Here is a 19,374-nt window from a genome sequence, read left to right as displayed (position 1 = left end):
TTTGATATTTTTGGTCTAAAAACTAGACTTATTTTCTTGGGTCGTTTTTTGCAGTGTAGGATCCATGTAAACTGTGCAGTCGTAACCTGCAATCGGATAAAATTTTGTGCATGTAAACCACAAGTAGCCACAAGTGAATGATGTGAGGTAGACGTTACCAATTCCACATTTGCATATACTTCTGCATCCCCATGCGACAACTACTACTGCACAGACCGATCAGCCTATCAAACTATCGAGAAAACAATTTTAAAGAATACTTCGGATATTTAAAAATATTGTGAAAATCTTATATATTGTACCTTTAAATGAAACTAATAAGTTTCACGATGTTATGCAAGTAAAACTTGATATTAACAAGACAAAAATTATGCGCCGATATCAACATTTTGGATGATTTAAATCTATAATTTAATTAATTTGTCAATAAATCTATGTAAATATCCATTTTTGTGTCTGAAAAAAAGCAAATGCAACTGCTTTTATTTTGAAACATTAACTGCATTGACTTAAAAAAGTTTAGATCATGTTTTTAGCTAGATGGGATACATTTACAGCCTAAATCTCAGTAGATGTTGGATTTAGGTTTAGGGGTAGGATTAGGATGATAACAGCGTTTCTGGCTAGATGCATACAGCTACGACCTAATGCTGGATTTAGGGTTAGGTTTAGGGGAAGGATTAAGATAAAAACAGCACCCATCCTGTGAGATTTTACAAGATTTTGGCTGTTGCTGTATCCCTTCTAGCCACAATTTTTATATTGGACCTTAATTAATCACACCTGATCCAGCTAATCAATGTCTTAAAACTACCAGGCAGGTGTATTGGAGCTTGTTGGATCTGAACTTTGCAGGACAGAGGCCCTCCAGGAACTAAGGTTTGAGATCCCTGTTTAAAATAATGTCTGTATACGGATTAATCACATAATGTATGTGTATAGAGTATATTTCATGTTGAAGAACTGAGAGTTTAGATGGACTGTAGGGTTCTTTTATTGTTTAAATTATTTCTCAGGTTGACTACATCTATACCGTTGTAATACATTTGTTCAGCTTTGCATCAGATATGTAATACGTTTTCTTACAAAGTTGTAAAATGTGGCTTTAATAAACCATTTACCCGAACATAAGCTACACTATAAACTTGAGGAGACGTGCAAGGTAAATGACTGTACTGTGTAACAAACTAGAGAATATTAACAGGCATTCATGTATAAATCACACTAAATGATATCATGGACTATGAATCGAGAGTTAATGTGCTGAACAGAACCAGCGTGGCAGAATTTATTTCTTACCATTGTAAAGCAAAACGTTCTTGGTTGTACTCCAATAGCAAAATTATTACAGACTTTGACCCCTAAACCTTAATGTTATAAACCATCACAAAAAAATACAAATACAGGCATTGCCCAGCAGCAAATGCATCTTTTGCACAATGACAATTAAATAAAGAAACCAATAACACAATGGGACACATTCAAATGACACAACAAATACAATAAAGATGAAGCAGGTTAGTTTTAGAAATTAAATTATATTTTAAAATACCAAATTGTTTTGATCATTCACTCTTTCTGTTGTTCTGAACAAACCTCTCATTCAAATGTCAATAAATGCCGCACGAACCAAGAAATGATTCAATAAGCATTTTAGTTTCTTAACTTTAAATCAATCTGTGTAATGATTCAGACATCACACATTATTAAAACAGATGCAGCTCAATACTGGAGAACTGAACGAGAGAAAATTGCTCAGTAGGCAAACATACAGATGCACATTATGACCAACAAAAACACAGTGACTTTCTTTTTACAATTTATTATTGGACCGCTGACTGTGTGGTATTGTTGACACTTTTAATTTGAAGAATTAGGAAAACTCAACAAACAAGATGTTAAGCCATACACTGCAAAAAATGATTTTCAAGAAAAAAAATCTTTGTATTTTTGTCTTGTTGTCAGTAAAAATATCTAAAAATTCTTAAATTAAGATGAATTTTCTTGATGAGCAAAAAGACCCAAGAAAATAAGTCTAGTTTTTAGACCAAAAATATAAAATGTAAGTGATTTTGTGCATAAAACAAGTAAAAAAAGATCTCCAATTGGGTAACAAAAATACTAATTTTTTTCTTGAAAATACATTTTTTGCAGTGCATAGATTGAATCTCACAAAAGCTGCCAAGAAATGTCAAGATCATATTTCACTCCACACACACATAATATATTTTTAAATAATAAATATGAACTTATAAAAAGAAATACATTGACTGGCATAATAGTATTAATAAAAGTAAACAGAAATAGATCTGCTATGATCGTACATGAATGTAAAAAATCGTATAAATAGCTTTTATTTATGCAAAACATAATTTTGCATATTTGATTTTGAGATTAAACCCACCTACTGTAGACGTTTCTTAATGAGATTCACCTGACAATACAATATTATTACAATGGCTACACTTTTAAAAATAAAGGTGCTTTAAAGTTTCTTTACAGTGATGCCGCATTGCAAAAAAATGACTTTCCTTCTTAGTATTTTTGTCTTGTTAAATATCCAAAAATTCTTAAATCAAGATGCATCTTCTTGATAAGCAAAATGACCTACGAAAATAAGTCTAATTCGTGCTTAAAGCGAGCAAAAAAAATCTGACAATGGGGTGAGAAAATGTAGCTTAAATTAGATGTTTAAGAAAAAAGAAAACTGATTTTTTTCTTACCCTATTGGCAGATATTTTGGCTTGTTTTAAGCACAAATTCACTTAATACATTTTTGTCTATAAACTAGACTTATCTTAGGTCATTTTGCTCATCAAGAAAAAGCATCCTAATTTAAGAATTTCTTTATATTTCTACTGAAAACAAGACAAAAATACCAAGTAAGAAAGTCACTTTTTGCAGTGCATAGAGGAACTATTTTTGCCAAAGAGGAACTATTTCTTCTTTCATTTTTATAACCTTTATTCGTTACAAAAAACATTTATTCTTTAGAAATATTTGTCAGGCGTTTAAGGTTCTTTATGAAACCATTCAGCCAAAAATGGTTCCTCTATGGCAGTGGTTCCCAAACTTTTTCAGTGTGCGGCCCCCCTTGTGTACAGTGCATTTTTTTGCGGCCCCCAAAAGAAAATTTATGACAAAAACTGTTTTAAAACAGGTTGGCTTATTATTTTCTAGGTTTAATTACACAGAATTCATGATTAATTTATGTATTTTAAAAAATGTCATAAAACTGGGGGCCCCCTGGCACCATCTCGCGGACCCCCTGGGGGCCCCGCCCACAGTTTGAAAACCACTGCTCTATGGCATCATGAAGTACCATATTTTTAAGAGTGCATTACCTAAATAACATTTCTCCCTTTGGATAAAATAAGGTCATGATGTGTTGGTCAAAACAGACTGTTTGACTAAAACAAATCATTCAGGATTGTTGGACAGCTGCCACGGTACAGATTTCTGGGGTGGTGTCAGATGACTTCAGACAGAAAGAAATCAAAACAACCATAAACAGAGACTTCAGCGTGTTTGGATATCAATCAAAAAACACTTCAACAGCTATAACTATTAAAGGGATAGTTCTCCCAAAAATAAAAATTCTGTAATCATTTACTCATCCTCATGTCGTTCTAAACCTGTATGCGTTTCTTTATTCTGTACAACACAAAAGATGTTATTTTGATATGATGATAACCACACAGTTGGTGGTACCCATTGACTTTCATAGTAAGATAAATGAGTACTACAATCAGGGTGAATAAATGCAGAATTTTCATTTTTGTCACAAGTTGTACAACAGTTTCAAAACATCCAGGGTTTGCTTATTGGTACACTTTCTGGGGATTAACACTGTTTTATATTAATGAATAAGGTGAAATGAGATTTGACCACCTGCAAACAGGCTGCTGTCTTATCTCTGGGTTGGTTTAGGATTGAAACGCCCATTACTCCAGTACTTAACTGTTGATGTTAGATATGCAAAGAGAACTGAGTTTACCAGACAATATGTGACCCTGGACCACAAAACCAGTTATAAGTAGTACAGGTATATTTGTAGCAATAGCCAAAAATATATAAGGATATTAAGGTAAGGACATGCACAATGAAGATATTAATATAAATATTAAACATGTATTTATCATTAAGTAATATGTGTTGCTAAGGACTTCATTTGGAATACTTTAAAGATGATTTTCTTAATATTTAGATTTTTTTGCACCTTCAGATTCCAGATTTTCAAATAGTTGTATTTCAGCCAAATACTGCCCTACCCAAACAAAGCATACATTAATTTAAAGTAGATTTATTTAGCTTCATATCAGATACATCTAAATAAATAAAAGAATGACCCTTATGACCAGTTTTGTGGTTCAGGTTCACATACAAAGATGATAGATGGATGAGATGAGAAGGAACTGCCATTTGCTTCACTTAATGACTGACAGGTTTTCTTGACAGTCTTTCTGTATGTTCCTCACATCTCCGTGTGTCCATTTATCCCTCATGTCCGCTCCTCCTGGGACGTGTAGACGATTCTTACGTCTCTGCTTGTATTTTATGAGCTGATGCAGAAGAAAAAAGAAAATGAAACGGTGTCTTATTAGCTTTGAAATAAAATCAGCATTTTTGCAATCCTCACATTGTTTGGGTATCTTCAGCGGCTCCGTATCTCCAGACAGGACCTGGTGCATTACTCCTCTGAACTGATACAGCAGCTTTAGACTCTTGTCTTCTCCAACACACGGGTCATAAAAGCCTGGCAAACCCGCCTGATTTACAAGAGATAAGTTATTAAAGGGAAAGACCTGGTGAGATTAAATCTTGTAGATGTAATACATCTTGTTAAAGTCTATCTAGAGCATATGACGCGTAAAGTAAGGGTTGTGTTGTAAATGTTTAAAATTTTAAGCTCGTGTTAGACCTGTAACATCTTTAAAGCATGTCTGACCGATGAAAAGCAATGCTTGATGTGTATGCGTCTAACCTTTGAAGCCTCTGTAAGAATGAGTTTCGACTCTTTCACTAAACACTGCAGCGGGACCGTAACATCAATGACCTTTGCCCTCTCGTGCTTCTGACTATTGTCCGACACAAATTTGCCATACCAGGCGTTTAGAATGATGAGACCTGGAAGCAAAAATATAAATGAAGAACTTATAAATCAAATTGATGCATAATCAATTTGATGAAGGATCATGGATGGAGGAATGTTTGGATATCTATCTATTATAGGCAGAAATATAAACAATATCCAGCTTTAGTATATAGGCAGAATTTATTGAACTATTTGTGTTTAAACCAAATTTTCTAGCAGGTGTTACAACAAACCCTCTGTTTGTTACCCCACCTATGGGGTAAGTTGTCAGGTTTGCACTCCTGTTACTTTCGGTGTAATTGTATGATAACGGTAGATCTCACAAACAAACATTAAGTGTTCATTTGTAGCAGAGATGTGTGTGTTGATTGTGTGAAAAAATGATTAATCCAAGTTAAATATTTTTTGAATGATAGAGCCAAAGACATGAAGCGTTACTTTGTGCCCCGCTCTCCCTTATTTACTGCTTTTGTAACCAAGACAAGTAGGCCAGCCCAGTTTCAAAAGTTTAACCGAGTGTGCTATTAGTCTTCTTTTAGTCTACTTTTCTGTACTTCTTAAAAATATACTTTATGTACTGTACACTGAAAGTAAGGCATGTAAGAAAATATTGATACATGTGAGTATCGCGATAGTTTGTTTGCCAATACTGTATCGGTTCTAAAAAAAGGCAATATCAATATTTTAAAAATAAAAATCATACAAGATTCATGGCAGTTGTTTTGTTTGTAGTTTACATCCTGACCACTAGATGGCATTCTATCTCTGATTTTAAACAGTTACAGGAAGTCATAGCATAGGGCAGTGGTTCCCAAACTTTTTTAGCGTGCGGCCCCCCTTGTGTACAGTGCATTTTTTCACAGCCCCCCGAAAGAAAATTTATGACAAAAACATATGTCATATTTTAACTAAACAAAACATAAAATTATACCTAGTAGTGCTGTTGGTTAGTTGGCTTATTTTTTTAGGTTTAATTACACAGAATTCATGCTAAATGAATGTATTTTATAAAATGTCATAAAACTGAGGCCCCTCTGGCACCATCTCCCGGCCCCCAGTTTGAAAACCACTGGCATAGGGGAATGCCACAAATTTATTTTCACTTATTTATTTTCATTTTATACTGGCTTGCTTTACAGTATCGCAATCTATCAGAAGATGCTGCATCGCAACACCTGTATCATAATACGTATTGTGAGATCTTTGCCGATATACAGCCCATCTTAAAGGTTTACTTTTAGAAACTATAGTTAAGTAAATAGTATTGAAATAGTAAAGGAGTGCGGGGCACAACCTAATGCTTTTTGATTTTGGCTCAAACATTCAAAAAATATTTTGAGTTTAATTAATTATATTTTTACACAAGCAACACACATCTCTACTACAAATGACCATTTGAAGGTTGTTTCTAAATACACCAAACATGACAGAAGTGCAAACGTTACCCCATAGGTGGGGTTATTGTAACAGGCAGGGGGTTAGTTGTAACACTTGCTAAAAATTAAGTTTGCAGGCAAATATTTCAATACTATTTTGTCTATATACTTGAAGTGGATATTGTTTATATATCTGTCTATAATAGACACGTATCCACACTGTATTCATTCATCCAGCCCTTTTCTAACAATAGTTCAAATATAAATGGATACAAATGTCTAAATATGTGAGAAAAAGGAGCACACTTATGACAACTCTTTTTTTATATGTGACCCAGTTTGTAAAAACCAGACTAAAAGCAAGTCTGATTTTAGCCATTTAATTATGCTTTTAATCTTTGACATGACTTATTCAGACATGTAGCCTATTTAAAACAACGGAAAGAATTACGCTAACGTTAGCGGATTTCATATTGTTAGTGCTGAGGGGGTTAGTTTTAACACAAAATATTGGGTCAAAATATTTTCAAGCCCACCAAAAAAGTTACTAAGAACTGCAGATATATTTCAAAACGATGCTATGTTTTAGCCAACAAGAATCTGATTAATATCACATAACATTGGTTTTGGTATCTTATGCACCCAACTCGGAAACCAAAAAAAAAAAAAAAACATAACGAAACGGTCCGTTTTACAACTAACCCTGCATTAGTTTGTGCCCTGCGCAGCCCTACACTTACAAGTATACTACCAGTACACTGACATTAGAATACTCATTAATTATGCTTAAAATGTATATTTAAAGAAACATTTTCTGGAATGCATAAACTTTTCAATCATGAAAAATGCTGGCGCTGGCTGGCAACTTTTTTTTAAACGCTGGCAGCGAAAGAGTTAAGATCAAGTTAAGATAGAGCTGGTCGGTAAGTTAAAGGAAAACACCTCCGTTTTTTTAGGGGTGTAACGGTAAGTGTATTCGTATCGGACCGTTTCGGTTCAGGGCTTTCGGCACGGTGCACACGTGCACCGAAAGGCCGAATGCAATCTTTTGTGTGTGCCTGTGCGGAACGTAATACGTTTCCACATGAACATATTAAGTGGCGGAAGTCTCCGCGTTCCGCGCAAGTCTTCTGTCAAACATATAACATAATTCAGCCCGCAGAAAGATTTTTGTTTACTTAGTTGTATATTCGTTTGATTATTGATGTAAACGTTTACGTGTCGTGTCTAAAAGCGCATGTTAAACACGTGTCAACGCGCTGTTTTGTTCTTTCAAAAGTGCGTGAGAGGATGCACGTCTTGCGTTGCTACGCATTCATGAGACGCGCTTTCGGTGACAGCGAGAATAAGGAATGCGTGATCAGATTTTTCATCTGCACCTCACGTCAATCAGATCATTGTCACAATGCGATCAGCTGGTCGGGACAGAGAAGAGCTGTAACCCGGGCTTACTCAGCTGTTACTCAGCTGCGGAGGGGTTCGTTAGTGAAGTCACAGCTTACATTGACGACACAAGCAAAGAATAGGAGAAACGTGCAAAAGATCAAAGATGGCTATGTATGCAACTCACTAATCTCAAAATGAGTGTATAATAAGTATATCATGTTGCTTGCTATGCAGTTACACATAGAGCCGTAATATTATTTTTATACAGAGATGGAACATAACCAATTCAATACCGTGAGTTAAACAATCCAAAATAAATCAAAACAGAAAATTTTTGGTGGCAAAAATGTAGGCTAATAGTTCATAAATGTATTCAGGAATTGAATTTGTTAGTTTAGTGCAAGGTTTAAGTAGAAAAAGTTTAAGAGAAGGCTATGAAAGAGTTACCTACTGTAAAAAATGTAAAAAAGAATTACCTAATGTAAAAAAGAACTTTGCAGTAGTATTTTATTTATTATTTTTTCATTTTATATATATTTTATATATTATATTTTAATGAAAAGTGTAAACAAATTGTAAAAAAAAGTTTATAGTAATAAACAACCTGCAGTTTAATGTTTGCATTTTTCTCTTACTGTACCGAAAATGAACCGAACCGTGGCTTCAAAACCGGGGTACGCACCGAACCGTGATTTTTGCGTACTGTTACACCCCTACCGTTTTTCAATATTTTACTATGTTATTACCTCAACTTAGATGAATTAATAAATACCTATCATTTTTCAATGCGTGCACTTCTTTGTATAGCGTGTCGTGAATGTGTTAGCATTTAGCCTAGCCCCATTCATTCCAATGGCTCCAAACAGAGACGAATTTAGAAAACCCTTCCATGTTTTCCCTATTTAAAGACTGTTACATGAGTAGTTACATGAGTAAGTATGGTGGCACAAATAAAACTTTTGTTTGGATCCTAAGGAATGAATGGGGCTAGGCTAAATACCAACACATTCAAGAAGCGCTGTACAAAGATTAAAAGTGCATGTATTGATAAAAGATAGATATGCATTAAAGGCGGAGTCCACGATGTTTAAAAAACGCTTTGGAAAAGGAGACGGGCCGACTACCAAAACACACTTATAGCCAATCAAATCAAATCAAATGCCGGGTTGCGTATGTGTGGGGCAGGTCTATCAACAGAAGGTCCAGATTCTATTGGGGTAGGGGCGTGTTTGTTTATGTGATTTCAAATATCAACATTGGCTTTCAAACATCATGGACTCCGCCTTTAATTAATCCAAGTTGAGATAAGAACATAGTAAAATAAAAAAAGTGGTGTTTTCCTTAAGGAAGAGCTGGGCAATATATTGAATTTTGGTAGTATAGCAATATTTTTCCAGTAGGATACGGAATGAGAAAATAGCGTCTATATGGGTATGGTCTGATTTGTTCAAATGTACATGCAAAAGATGATTCCACTGTGACTGCGTTTAGAGCATATGAATAAAAGTGATTTAATTTACCCATTTTAGATTCTTCAGCATCAATGATTCTCTTCACTGACTCTTGCATCAGCAACACCTAAAACCCAAAAAACATTCATTCTAGACAACAACATCATCTGTCCTGATAAATGGCTGTTTGTGTCGGGAGGAGAGAGACAGTCATTGTTGTCTATGGATTAATTTGACTTACAGCAGCTTCGGCCTCTTGTTTCCTGCGAGCGATTTCTGAAGCCGAATCTTCCTTCTGTTTCTCCAGCTCCCTGTAAACAACACAACAGTCGAGATCCTCCATCAGAGAAACTTCTCAGAGGGCGAATATAAAAGGAAAACGGGCGGTTTCGGAGCAGTAATTACAGATAATAACTCACTCTTCCTTCTGGGCTCGTACGTAAGGCATAATGATAAGCTTCTGGACAGCTAAGTAGATGGCCAGCGGGCCCACGGTGGCATAAAACACAGCACTGGGTAATAACTGATCAGTCAGGTGAATGGGGAAGAGATAGGTCTGACTGGCTCGGTTCAACCTGGAGAGGCGAAAACGAAAGGAATAGAGAGAAATTGTGAGCAGCGATATTATAATGTTGTTTTGCTGAGTATATTTATGGGTCAAGTCCAGACCTGATTTTGAGAGAGACTCCTTGGGGTACGCCGATGCTGACGGTTGCCGAAAGGACGCTGTGGCGACTGATCATCCGCTCTGCGCCGTATTCAACCACGGTGCCAAAAAACCCAGTCCTGCCATGAATAAAAGGACAAATTGGTAATCTGGCCCCCAAAGCTAGGGCTGTGCAACACATTAGATAACTGCAACACATTTAGGGACAGATTTACTAACGAATTGCAAATGCCTCTTGTCAGGATTTGCCGTGAAAAATTTAGGCATGGACGGTAGTTTTTGCAGCTAAACTTATTACATATGCATTTGTAGACGTTTCCCTTTCAGATGCAAAGTTTATAGGAGGAGAGTATTTAAATGAATCATGCAATGTGATGTATTTGGTACATTTACTAGTATTTGAGCCATTATTTAACAACTTTCATAAGAATCTGATAATTTACTCGCCCCCCATGTCTTCCAAGATGTTTATAGGGCTGTGACGGTTGTCATAACCACCGCACCACCATGGTGGTGAAGTGCGACCCGCTGTGGGGTGCACGTCACAGACTATGGAAAATATCTCGGCCAATCAGATGTCTTCAAGTTCTTCGGGGCAAGCTCTGAGCAGTCACCGAAATGGCCAAGCACATATGCTTCACATTTACTCCACGTCGCGTCTAAAACCAGGCGGAAAACATGTGGCATGGGCGCTCCAAAGGATCTGTTGTTGCTAAGCATATCTGATACACGTTTGCATTTTTATATTTCAAAATATATGTTTGCATTTTATATATATATATATAAGACCTATATGCATCAATGTGCACGTGCAATTAAGGATTTTTCTCTATATAGTGGACTTTAGTGTACCTCAACAGTTTGCAGCTTCAAAAAACTCTAAACGATCCAAAACCAGCAATAAGAGTCTTTTCTAGCAAAATTATTGTCATTTTTGTCAAAAAAAGTAAGTTCTCATCTTGCACTAGCTGTGTGACACGCCAGCATGACCTTACGTATTATGTAATCGCGTCGAAAGGTCACGCATGCCGTATGGGAAACTACCATATGCATAACAGTGTTTACAAGTTTGGAGAAAGAGGACTGTCCAGCTGTGGTTGTATGTGAAATAGAGCTGGGCAAAAAAATGGCCTGAGATTCTCATGCGTATCTCATCAGTAAAGCCAGTTCGGTGATTAGTAGTAAACCGCTATCACCTGCTTTCAGATGGAGCGGCATTTACTACACAGAGACATATTTCACCAAGAAGCTATGCAAAATCGCGTTCATAATTGAAGATGATTAAAAAAGCGATTGTGCTTAGCTTTCGGTGAAATACGGCTCTGTGTAGTAAATGCCACTCCATCTGAAAGCAGGTAATAGCGGTTTACTACTTAGTTAACTTTAAATTCAATGACCTCTCAAGGACTTTCCAGGTCCAATACCCTCAAATTCAAGGACTAAATATGGACACATTTCAAGTGAGAGCAAGATTACATCATGTTACCTTTTAAGATACATTGTTACAGTTCCCTTTCGAGGGAACTCACGCTGCGTCACTTTGGTGACACCTCCAGGGGTAAGTGCGTCTGAATGTATATATCAAATTCAACCAATGGTGAGGCTTAACGACAAAGACAGGGTGACGCGGGAGCCAGGAAGTATATGGCAATATTTCAGATAGCGAAAGACGGCGTTACAGGGACACGGGAAGTATGGCAAGGGAGACGCAGCGTCTCGTTCCCTTCTCAGGGAACAACAGTTACATACGTACCCCGAGACGTTTTCATGTGTCAAACAGAACTATGCAAAAAAACATTTTGGTATGAATCAACATTCACATACAAAAGATATAAGCATTTAAAGTGAACAGTTTAGCATGTGTGCTTAAAAAGTCTAGAATTTTTATGATATTATCCTACACTACACAGGGAATAATATGGATTTTTTTCCAGAAAACTTCTTGCATAAAATAGATTCAAGACCTTTATCTATATTTTCAAAAACTTCCCAGGGCCTTGAATCCCCCCCCCCAGATTCACAAACTTTCAAGGATTTCAAGGACCCGTGGGAACCCTGTACTAATCACCGAACTGGCTTTACTGATGAGAAACGCATGAGAATCGCAAACCATTTTTTTCGCCAGCTCTAATATGAAATGATAGTAATTAATGTCTTTGTGCAGTTTATTGTTTTAAATTGGTCCGCAAGTGTACGTTTCACACATGTAATGCATGACCTTTTAATGTGATAATGTAATACGTAAGGTCATGCTGGTGCGTCACACAGCTAGTGCAAGGTGAGAACTTGTGGTTTAAAAGTATTTTTTTGCAAAAATGACGATCGTTTTGCTAGACCCTTATGTCTCGGTTGGGATCATTTAGAGCCCTTTCAAGCTGTATTGAAACCGTAAACCATTGAGGTCTACTAAAGTCCACTATTTGGAGAAAAATCCTGGAATGTTTTCCTCAAACTTAATTTCTTTTCGGCTGAATAAAGAAGGACATAAACATCTTGGATGACATATTAGGGGTGAATAAATTATCAGATTTTTTTTTTTTAATGAAAGTGGAGTAATCCTTTAATGCCCCAAAAAGCATGTCTCAAATTGCATTGGTCATTATGGAAATGAGATTTTGTACCCATGTTGTTTAACGTGCGAAATTTTCACTCCCCCTACACTTTTTTTGGTATAGCGCTCTCACGTTAGCTTTCTGGCCCTTCATGTTATTTTTTGCAATGTCAAATTGACTAACACTGTAAACAACTGCGTGCTTTTCATTTTATAATGCTTAATTTTTCAGCCTAAAGACTTACTTGATAGAGCCTTTAACCTTAGTCTGGTCTTCATCCTGGAATTTGTACTGATAACTCATCATGAGGTAAGAATGAGGAATTCCAAGCTGAATAACAAAAATTGGAAAAATATGCAAGCTGGATTAACACTGCAAATCTTGATGCCCAATTCCGATTTGACGACTTTTTTTGATGATCTTTTAAAAGCGACTCAGATCCGATATCTGCATTTACACTAAACACTTGGCGAACAATTCAAGGTAGACATATTGACCTGGAACAGCTTAAACCAAGGAAGTAAAACATTGCGATATGCAATGGACACATATTATACAAGATTATAGAGCTTTATTTCTGTAACAAGACATAAAACTTCAGCATTTCTCCACTAAGTGGAGCCATCGTGCAAAAAATAGCTGCTAACAAGAGTAATATGATCGTGGGTGGGGTCCACCTGAGTAGACGTCATGTGCCAGTGTTGCATTTTCAACAACGCACGACACATGGTAATATCCAATCAGTCCGCTTACATGCGAACACGATGCATGTATCCGATTTATTTCCACATATGAATGAGGCCTGAAACCGATCAGATAATATTGTAATCTATGCGCTTGTGTCCTGCTTACACGTCCGTGGGACACATAAGATCTGTGTCACAACAAATCGGAATCACTTCAAATAGGCAGTGTAAATGCGGCCAAAAACACACACATATATTATATATACATCCTGAAGAGATTTTTTTTTTTAGTCTGACCTGCAAAGCCAAGGTGAAGTGACTGGTTTTGGTGTCCCTGACAATACTGGTGGTCATGGCAGACTGGCTTCCCCATCGCCACTGCAAGTAACCCATAGTGTTCTGGTCAAGATGCCTCGCCATCATCGTTGAGGCATTCGGTTTGACTCCACGTGAGGAGAACTGCAGTCCCCATTGCGCAGTCACGAAGCTGAAAGCCACGAAGCAAATTAAAGCATGCATGCTGCAACATTACTTACCCAACTTTCTAAGTGGAAGACAGTTATGGCCTCACTAAAAATGCACGCAGAGGGACACTTACCAGCGTGCGGTTACATTGCGGAATACTTTCATCCCAAACAAAGGTCCTCTAACATCCCCGGCACCAAACTCCAGCTAAAGATGCACAAAAGTAAAGTTGAAAACATCAAAACCACATCGAATGGATTATAAAAAATCTAGAAGTGAAAAAGTCTTACCTCTCCCCAGCCTCGTGCCGAGGTCACACGTCGAACACACAGGTTTATATTTCCTCCTCCGTTTCCATTATGGGTAGACAAAGAACCGGAAAGGACAGCTGTATCTTTATTAGTTAGGGGTGCCTGCCAAATATAAACATGCAAGAGTATAAAGAAAACAGCAAGAGTATTTTGGTGACATCATGAAACGCTCGGTCCATATTAACCTCAATGGATTGGGAAATGTGCATCCTGTCAATCTCAATGTGGGGAAAACCTCCTCCTGGAGCATCCTCGAAGTCTTCATCATAGCGGTCAAAGAGGTCCGTTGCATCTATACCCACACTTATCGTCCCCTGAATTAAAACAAGAACGGTGTCAATAAAACCCAATCATGTGACATGAAACTGGATTGCATGGAAAAAAAAGAGGCACAGAAAATGAAAAGTGACAGAAAACCAAGTCAATTCCTAAAAAATGACATACTGTGTCTTTTGAAATGATTTCAGTCACAGCACAACACGACTCAAGTGCATTCTAGGAAATAAAAAGTACAATGATCTCTTCCTCTCCCCTGCTTTCATTCGGGCCTGGATGAGCAGTAAGGATTATCCACCTTAGGGTTTGTTCTCTGCTGGAGTCGTCTTTCTTCTCTCTCCCTCTGTAAGCGCTCGTATTCCTCCCGAATCTCAGCAGGGGCTCTGTTCCTCTCCACCACCTCAAAAAGATCAGACAAGCAGGTGTCTCATTAGTGTGTCCTGCTCCCCAGAAACACACGGTCTTCAAGTAATACTGATACTTGGGGGCGGTTCCCAGACAGGAATTAGACTAGTCCTAGACTAAAATAAATGTAAGAGCTGTCCAAACTGAAAACAACTTGCACTGACATATCTTAAAATACATCAGTGCCCTTTGTTTTGTCTCAAAATGCACACAAGAATGTTTTTAGTAAGGCATGTTAGTTTAATTAGAAGGAAATGAACTAGTTTTAACAAGGGTCTAGTCCTGGTTTAAACTAATCCCTATCCTGGAAACTGCCCCTTAATGTTTGGTTAACATCAAAACTAACCTCCCAGCCTTCCACCTCCAGGCCCTTCTTCCCAAATATGTCATATATGGCTCGGGAATGTGGGTCACTGAGAACTAACCACAGTAAGCAGAGGTCAAAATTGAATGGGTTGCATTGTTTATTTGGGGGGGGGGGGATTGTCTATATAATGTCTATTTGTTGGGATATTAAATGCAGGGTAGGCATTTTATTTCTCCAGGAACATCCATTTACATCCTGATACCAATCACTAGGTGAAGTGGCTCTAATATTTGAAGAGTTTGGTTCCAAAACGCAATAAATCCATTTTGACAAATTTGGGTAAAAACGTGTTTTCTATACAAAGAAAGTGACAAGATGAAAACCCCTATTTTTTGTTACAAACTAAATACAAACAAATAAAAGAGAATTTTTCCACAAAATGCAATAAATCCATGACATTCAAAATGCTATTGAATCAATATATAAATGTGCATTCATCTTTGCCATGTTAAATTCATTTAGTTGACTAGTGGTATACACTGATTAAAAATAAACATTAATGGTCGTTGCTTAACATTTTTCACAGCGAACAGCCGGCATTTTTCCGTATCCCGAGTGCCTCTCGCATAAATTATTAGATGTTGATGGCTTACGTTTCTTTCCCGTCACAGAAAACCACCACAGGTTTATCAATGCCATTTAAAGTATTGTTTTGTTTTTGTTTGTTTGTTGATCACGATGTACACGTTGAGGAAAACTAAGATTCTGTGTGTATTCAAAGCACCACCATTATTGTTTACAATGCGTGGAATGGTGCGCTGTGTTTTGTTGAGCAGATTTATTGCATTCTGCAGAAAAGGAGGAGTGGCATTTATTGCGTTTTGGGAAAAAAGGGAGAAAAGATGACAGAATAACACGGCGGATATTGTATTTTGCGCAAAATTAAGAATTTACTTTTAAATACTGACCTAATACAATACTGATTTTGGCAGTAACTTATTTTTTTTATGGCGTTTATCGGAACCAAACTTTTCATATTAACACAAATATATCTTCTATGTAAGGTGCAGGACTATAAAATGTTCGTCCAATCGTTGCATTCGGTCCTAAAACAATGACAGGATTTCCTACTTGTCTGTCAAACTATGTATTTGCATAACTCTGTGCACCCTTCTCGTACAAACTCTCTTTGCTGTTCCCCCTGGTTGTTTTTTTTTCTGTGGGTCTGCTGTTATAGTAGTAGTATATTTTTCTTACTATGAACGTCAATGGTGCCCCAGATCTGCTTGGTTTCTTAATTTGCATTCATCAGAATAAAAAATTATGACAGTAAATGACAGAATTAAATCTTTTGAAGAGTAACTAACTCTAACTTTTTTTAGTTAATGATCTGTAAGAATGATGCTTTATTAGTGCTGTTCATTGATTTTAGTACGTTTTTTGACATTTGGATATAAAGTGTTTCAATACTACAATATATGGTGTAAAAACGTTGGAGTGCTGCTCTCTTCAGATTGAACGATGGCTACTGCAATTGAATTTTCCTATTGGATGTTGGGTCCAACAAATTCCCAGAACTACTTTTAATGGCAAACTGTAAGCGAATAATCAAAAAGTTACATGAGAACAGAAGCCAGTCAGCCAGGACTAAAATTCAGGTCATCCGGAGTTAACAAAGAAAAGTTAAAGGGATAGTAATTTGTGCAGTGATTAGTTTAGTTTTGTGTAGCTCCAAACTCGCATAGCTTTCTTTAATATTTTTTTTATTTTTTGAAGAATATTTATGCATTCTTTTTATACAACAGCTCAGTAATTACAGTGATTTATATTTCAGTCTGTTTCTCAAAAAAAGCCATTATATAGTCTCAGAAGAACCTAACACATGGATAATGTTTATAATGTTTACAGCAGTGGTTACTGAATTAAAGGGCTCCTCAAAATTATACATTCTCTGATTCCAAACAAACAACATATTGGTAAATAAGTACTGACCGAATGTATATTTTTTGTGCGCTCTTCTCTAATCTGTAGAAAGCTATCATCATGGAGATGTATGGCTATAATGATTACCTTCATATGCCTGGTGTACATAGGTGAAGAGATGCTCGGCCTGCCTCTTCAGTTCAGGGTCTCTGTGCTTGTCTGGGTGGTAGAGCATGCACATTCGCCTGTAAGACGATTTTAACTCTTCTAGGGTGGCCTGCAGACAAAACAATCACACGGATAAAAAAACAGACAGAAAGAAAGAGCAGACAGCAGCTAGACGCCACATTTTCAAGCAGATAAGTCATGAAACCCGTAGGGTTGTAACAGTATACCGGTATGACAGTATACCACGATATTGACATGTACGGTTATCATAATGTGAACATTTGCTTATCCACCATTTGGGCCAAAAATAAAAGCAGATCTGGGAATACTTTGGGTCTCCGAAAATGGCCCTGGACTTTTTGCTCTCCCATTTTTGCTGTTCAAGAGGAAGTATGGTTTGGTTTATTCCACCCCTTTATTGACTTATTCGTTATTTTGTTTAAATGGGAGCTTTATTTTTTTTTCAAATGGTAGACTCCAGAAGTTTTTTTTATTTTTTATAGAGTTTGCCATAATAAACCATATGTCCAACCCGTCATGCCTACCTGTTTTCATTTATTTAAGGGTCATTATAGCTGATGTTTATATTAATAACAATTGTATAATAGCATATACCGAGTCGATTATACCGTGAAAATATTATAACGTCACCTCCCTAAACCCAACCTCAACAGTGTTACTATTCAACAGTTTTTTTTTCAACTATTTTAAATGAAAAGTACAGTAGGCCTGCTGGAAAAATAAAAAGGTAAGAAAGAACGCAGGTTTGTGATGATTGTCCACAGGTTCATTCATTCATCTACACAGCTTTTTTAACAAATTTTTAAAGGATTAGTCCAATAAATCCAGATAATTTACTCACCACCATGTCTTTCTTTGTTCAGTCGAGAAGAAATTCTTTTTTGAGGAAAACCTTCCAGGATTTTTCTCATTTTGAATGGACTCTAATGGACCCCAACAGTAACAGTTTTAATGCATTTTAAAATTGCAGTTTCAACGGAGTTTCAAAGGACTCTAAACAATCTCAAACGAGGCATAAGGGTCTTATCTAGCGAAATGATTAATTTTGACAAAAAATAAAATAAAAAAATATGCACTTTTAAACTACAACTTCTCGTCTATCTTGCGCTGGCACATCAGAGGACAGGAGATGGATGAGAAGTTGTGGTTTAAAAGTGACATCAACTTTTTGGATGACATGGTGGTAAGTAAATTATCTGGATTTTTTTTAAGAAAATGTACTGATCCTTTAATTACAAATGTTTACATGTGAGTGACTCTGAGTGTAACTTTTAGTTTACATTTTACAACTTCCTAAATTCAAATCTACAAGCTACAAGAATTTTTGTTACTACTCTACATAATGACATAATGTGCTAATTACCATAGCAATGACGCCATTGCAATGATTCCCCAAATTATTTAACCATTTAAACATGATATTTGTAGTAAACCTATAGTAATACCGTTGTTAATCCACTTACGAAAAAAAAATTACTCTTTGACTAAAATTTAAACCACCAGTTTATCTACGCTAGGCGCTATTTTGGATAAATGTCGCTGAAGTGGTTGCTGATTGGCTGTCTTACAGAATTTCGCGCTCCAATAAAATTTACAAAATTCTGCTTTAGTTAGAATGTTAGATGAGTCAAGCACACATAAGTTTTGCGGAATATGGACAGCATCAATACAAGTGAGGTAAAATGTACCATTTCAGAAATATACGACCATGCATATAAGAAATTGTCATTTTATGTTTATTTAAATAACTATACTTTTTTTTTTTTTGCTGCTATCTTCAAATGTATGATGCCTTCTGAGGTGCTGAAGTGCCTTTGAATGTTTACATTTATGTGTACATGCAAAACTGATTTCATGTTAATAAGAATCCGCAGAGACTGCTATCAGTTTAATCAACAAAACGGATGTTGACGGACTGTCGTCCAATATTTGCAATCTGTCAGGTTGTCCAAAAATGAAACGTCAGATCAATAAGGATGAACACCCGGCATATATAAGATCTCTTAAAGGAGACATCGTGAGCTGTGAGAAATTGCACGACTCTTTTCACGCCACGTAGGGTTTACGCTGGCAACACATCGTGTATCTTTTGACAACAACTCCGTGTTCTTACCTCTCTCCTGACATTGAGCAGAGAATAATAATCTTCGTTGTCTACTTCAAAATCATTTTCCACGGCAGCCGCCATGTTCCCAGTATCCCAGTCAGAGCCAATCTACTACGGCGGAGGCTCTTCTCATGAATATTAATCGAGCAGCGTGACGCTCAGCCATTGTGCCCAGCTG

General features: G+C 36.7%; 1 protein-coding gene and 1 long non-coding RNA gene across 2 annotated transcripts; one reads left to right on the top strand and one right to left on the bottom strand.

Annotated features, from left to right (window-relative positions):
• Positions 1–698: 698 nt before the first annotated feature.
• On the top strand, positions 699–13,770 carry LOC129427437 (uncharacterized). Its single transcript, XR_008638631.2, has 3 exons — positions 699–879; positions 12,759–12,836; positions 13,519–13,770. It is a non-coding gene; the product is annotated as an uncharacterized lncRNA (long non-coding RNA).
• On the bottom strand, positions 2,596–19,329 carry dnajc11b (DnaJ (Hsp40) homolog, subfamily C, member 11b). Its single transcript, XM_055183914.2, has 16 exons — positions 19,203–19,329; positions 17,048–17,177; positions 15,017–15,090; positions 14,564–14,665; positions 14,175–14,303; positions 13,969–14,091; positions 13,812–13,885; positions 13,511–13,700; positions 12,772–12,857; positions 9,978–10,094; positions 9,728–9,883; positions 9,550–9,619; positions 9,378–9,435; positions 4,985–5,127; positions 4,640–4,769; positions 2,596–4,562 (listed from the first exon to the last, which is right to left on the bottom strand). The coding sequence occupies exons 1-16, from the start codon at positions 19,275–19,277 to the stop codon at positions 4,537–4,539; spliced, it is 1,683 nt and encodes a 560-aa protein (XP_055039889.1). The 5' UTR covers positions 19,278–19,329; the 3' UTR covers positions 2,596–4,536.
• Positions 19,330–19,374: the final 45 nt, after the last annotated feature.

Source organism: Misgurnus anguillicaudatus, chromosome 14 (assembly GCF_027580225.2).
Source record: "Misgurnus anguillicaudatus chromosome 14, ASM2758022v2, whole genome shotgun sequence".
Lineage (NCBI taxonomy): Eukaryota > Metazoa > Chordata > Actinopteri > Cypriniformes > Cobitidae > Misgurnus > Misgurnus anguillicaudatus.
The sequence above is the reverse complement of the archived record's forward strand: the minus strand, read 5'-3'. Positions and strand labels throughout refer to the sequence as shown.

Coding starts and splice junctions, on each gene's coding strand:
- dnajc11b (XM_055183914.2), bottom strand. CDS start 19,277: ATGGCGGCTGCCGTGGAAAATGATTTTGAAGTAGACAACGAAGATTAT. Junction 14,092..14,174: donor ACATTTCCCAATCCATTGAG/GTTAATATGGAC, acceptor TATATTTGGCAG/GCACCCCTAACTAATAAAGA. Junction 4,563..4,639: donor GCTGAAGATACCCAAACAAT/GTGAGGATTGCA, acceptor CTTCTGCATCAG/CTCATAAAATACAAGCAGAG.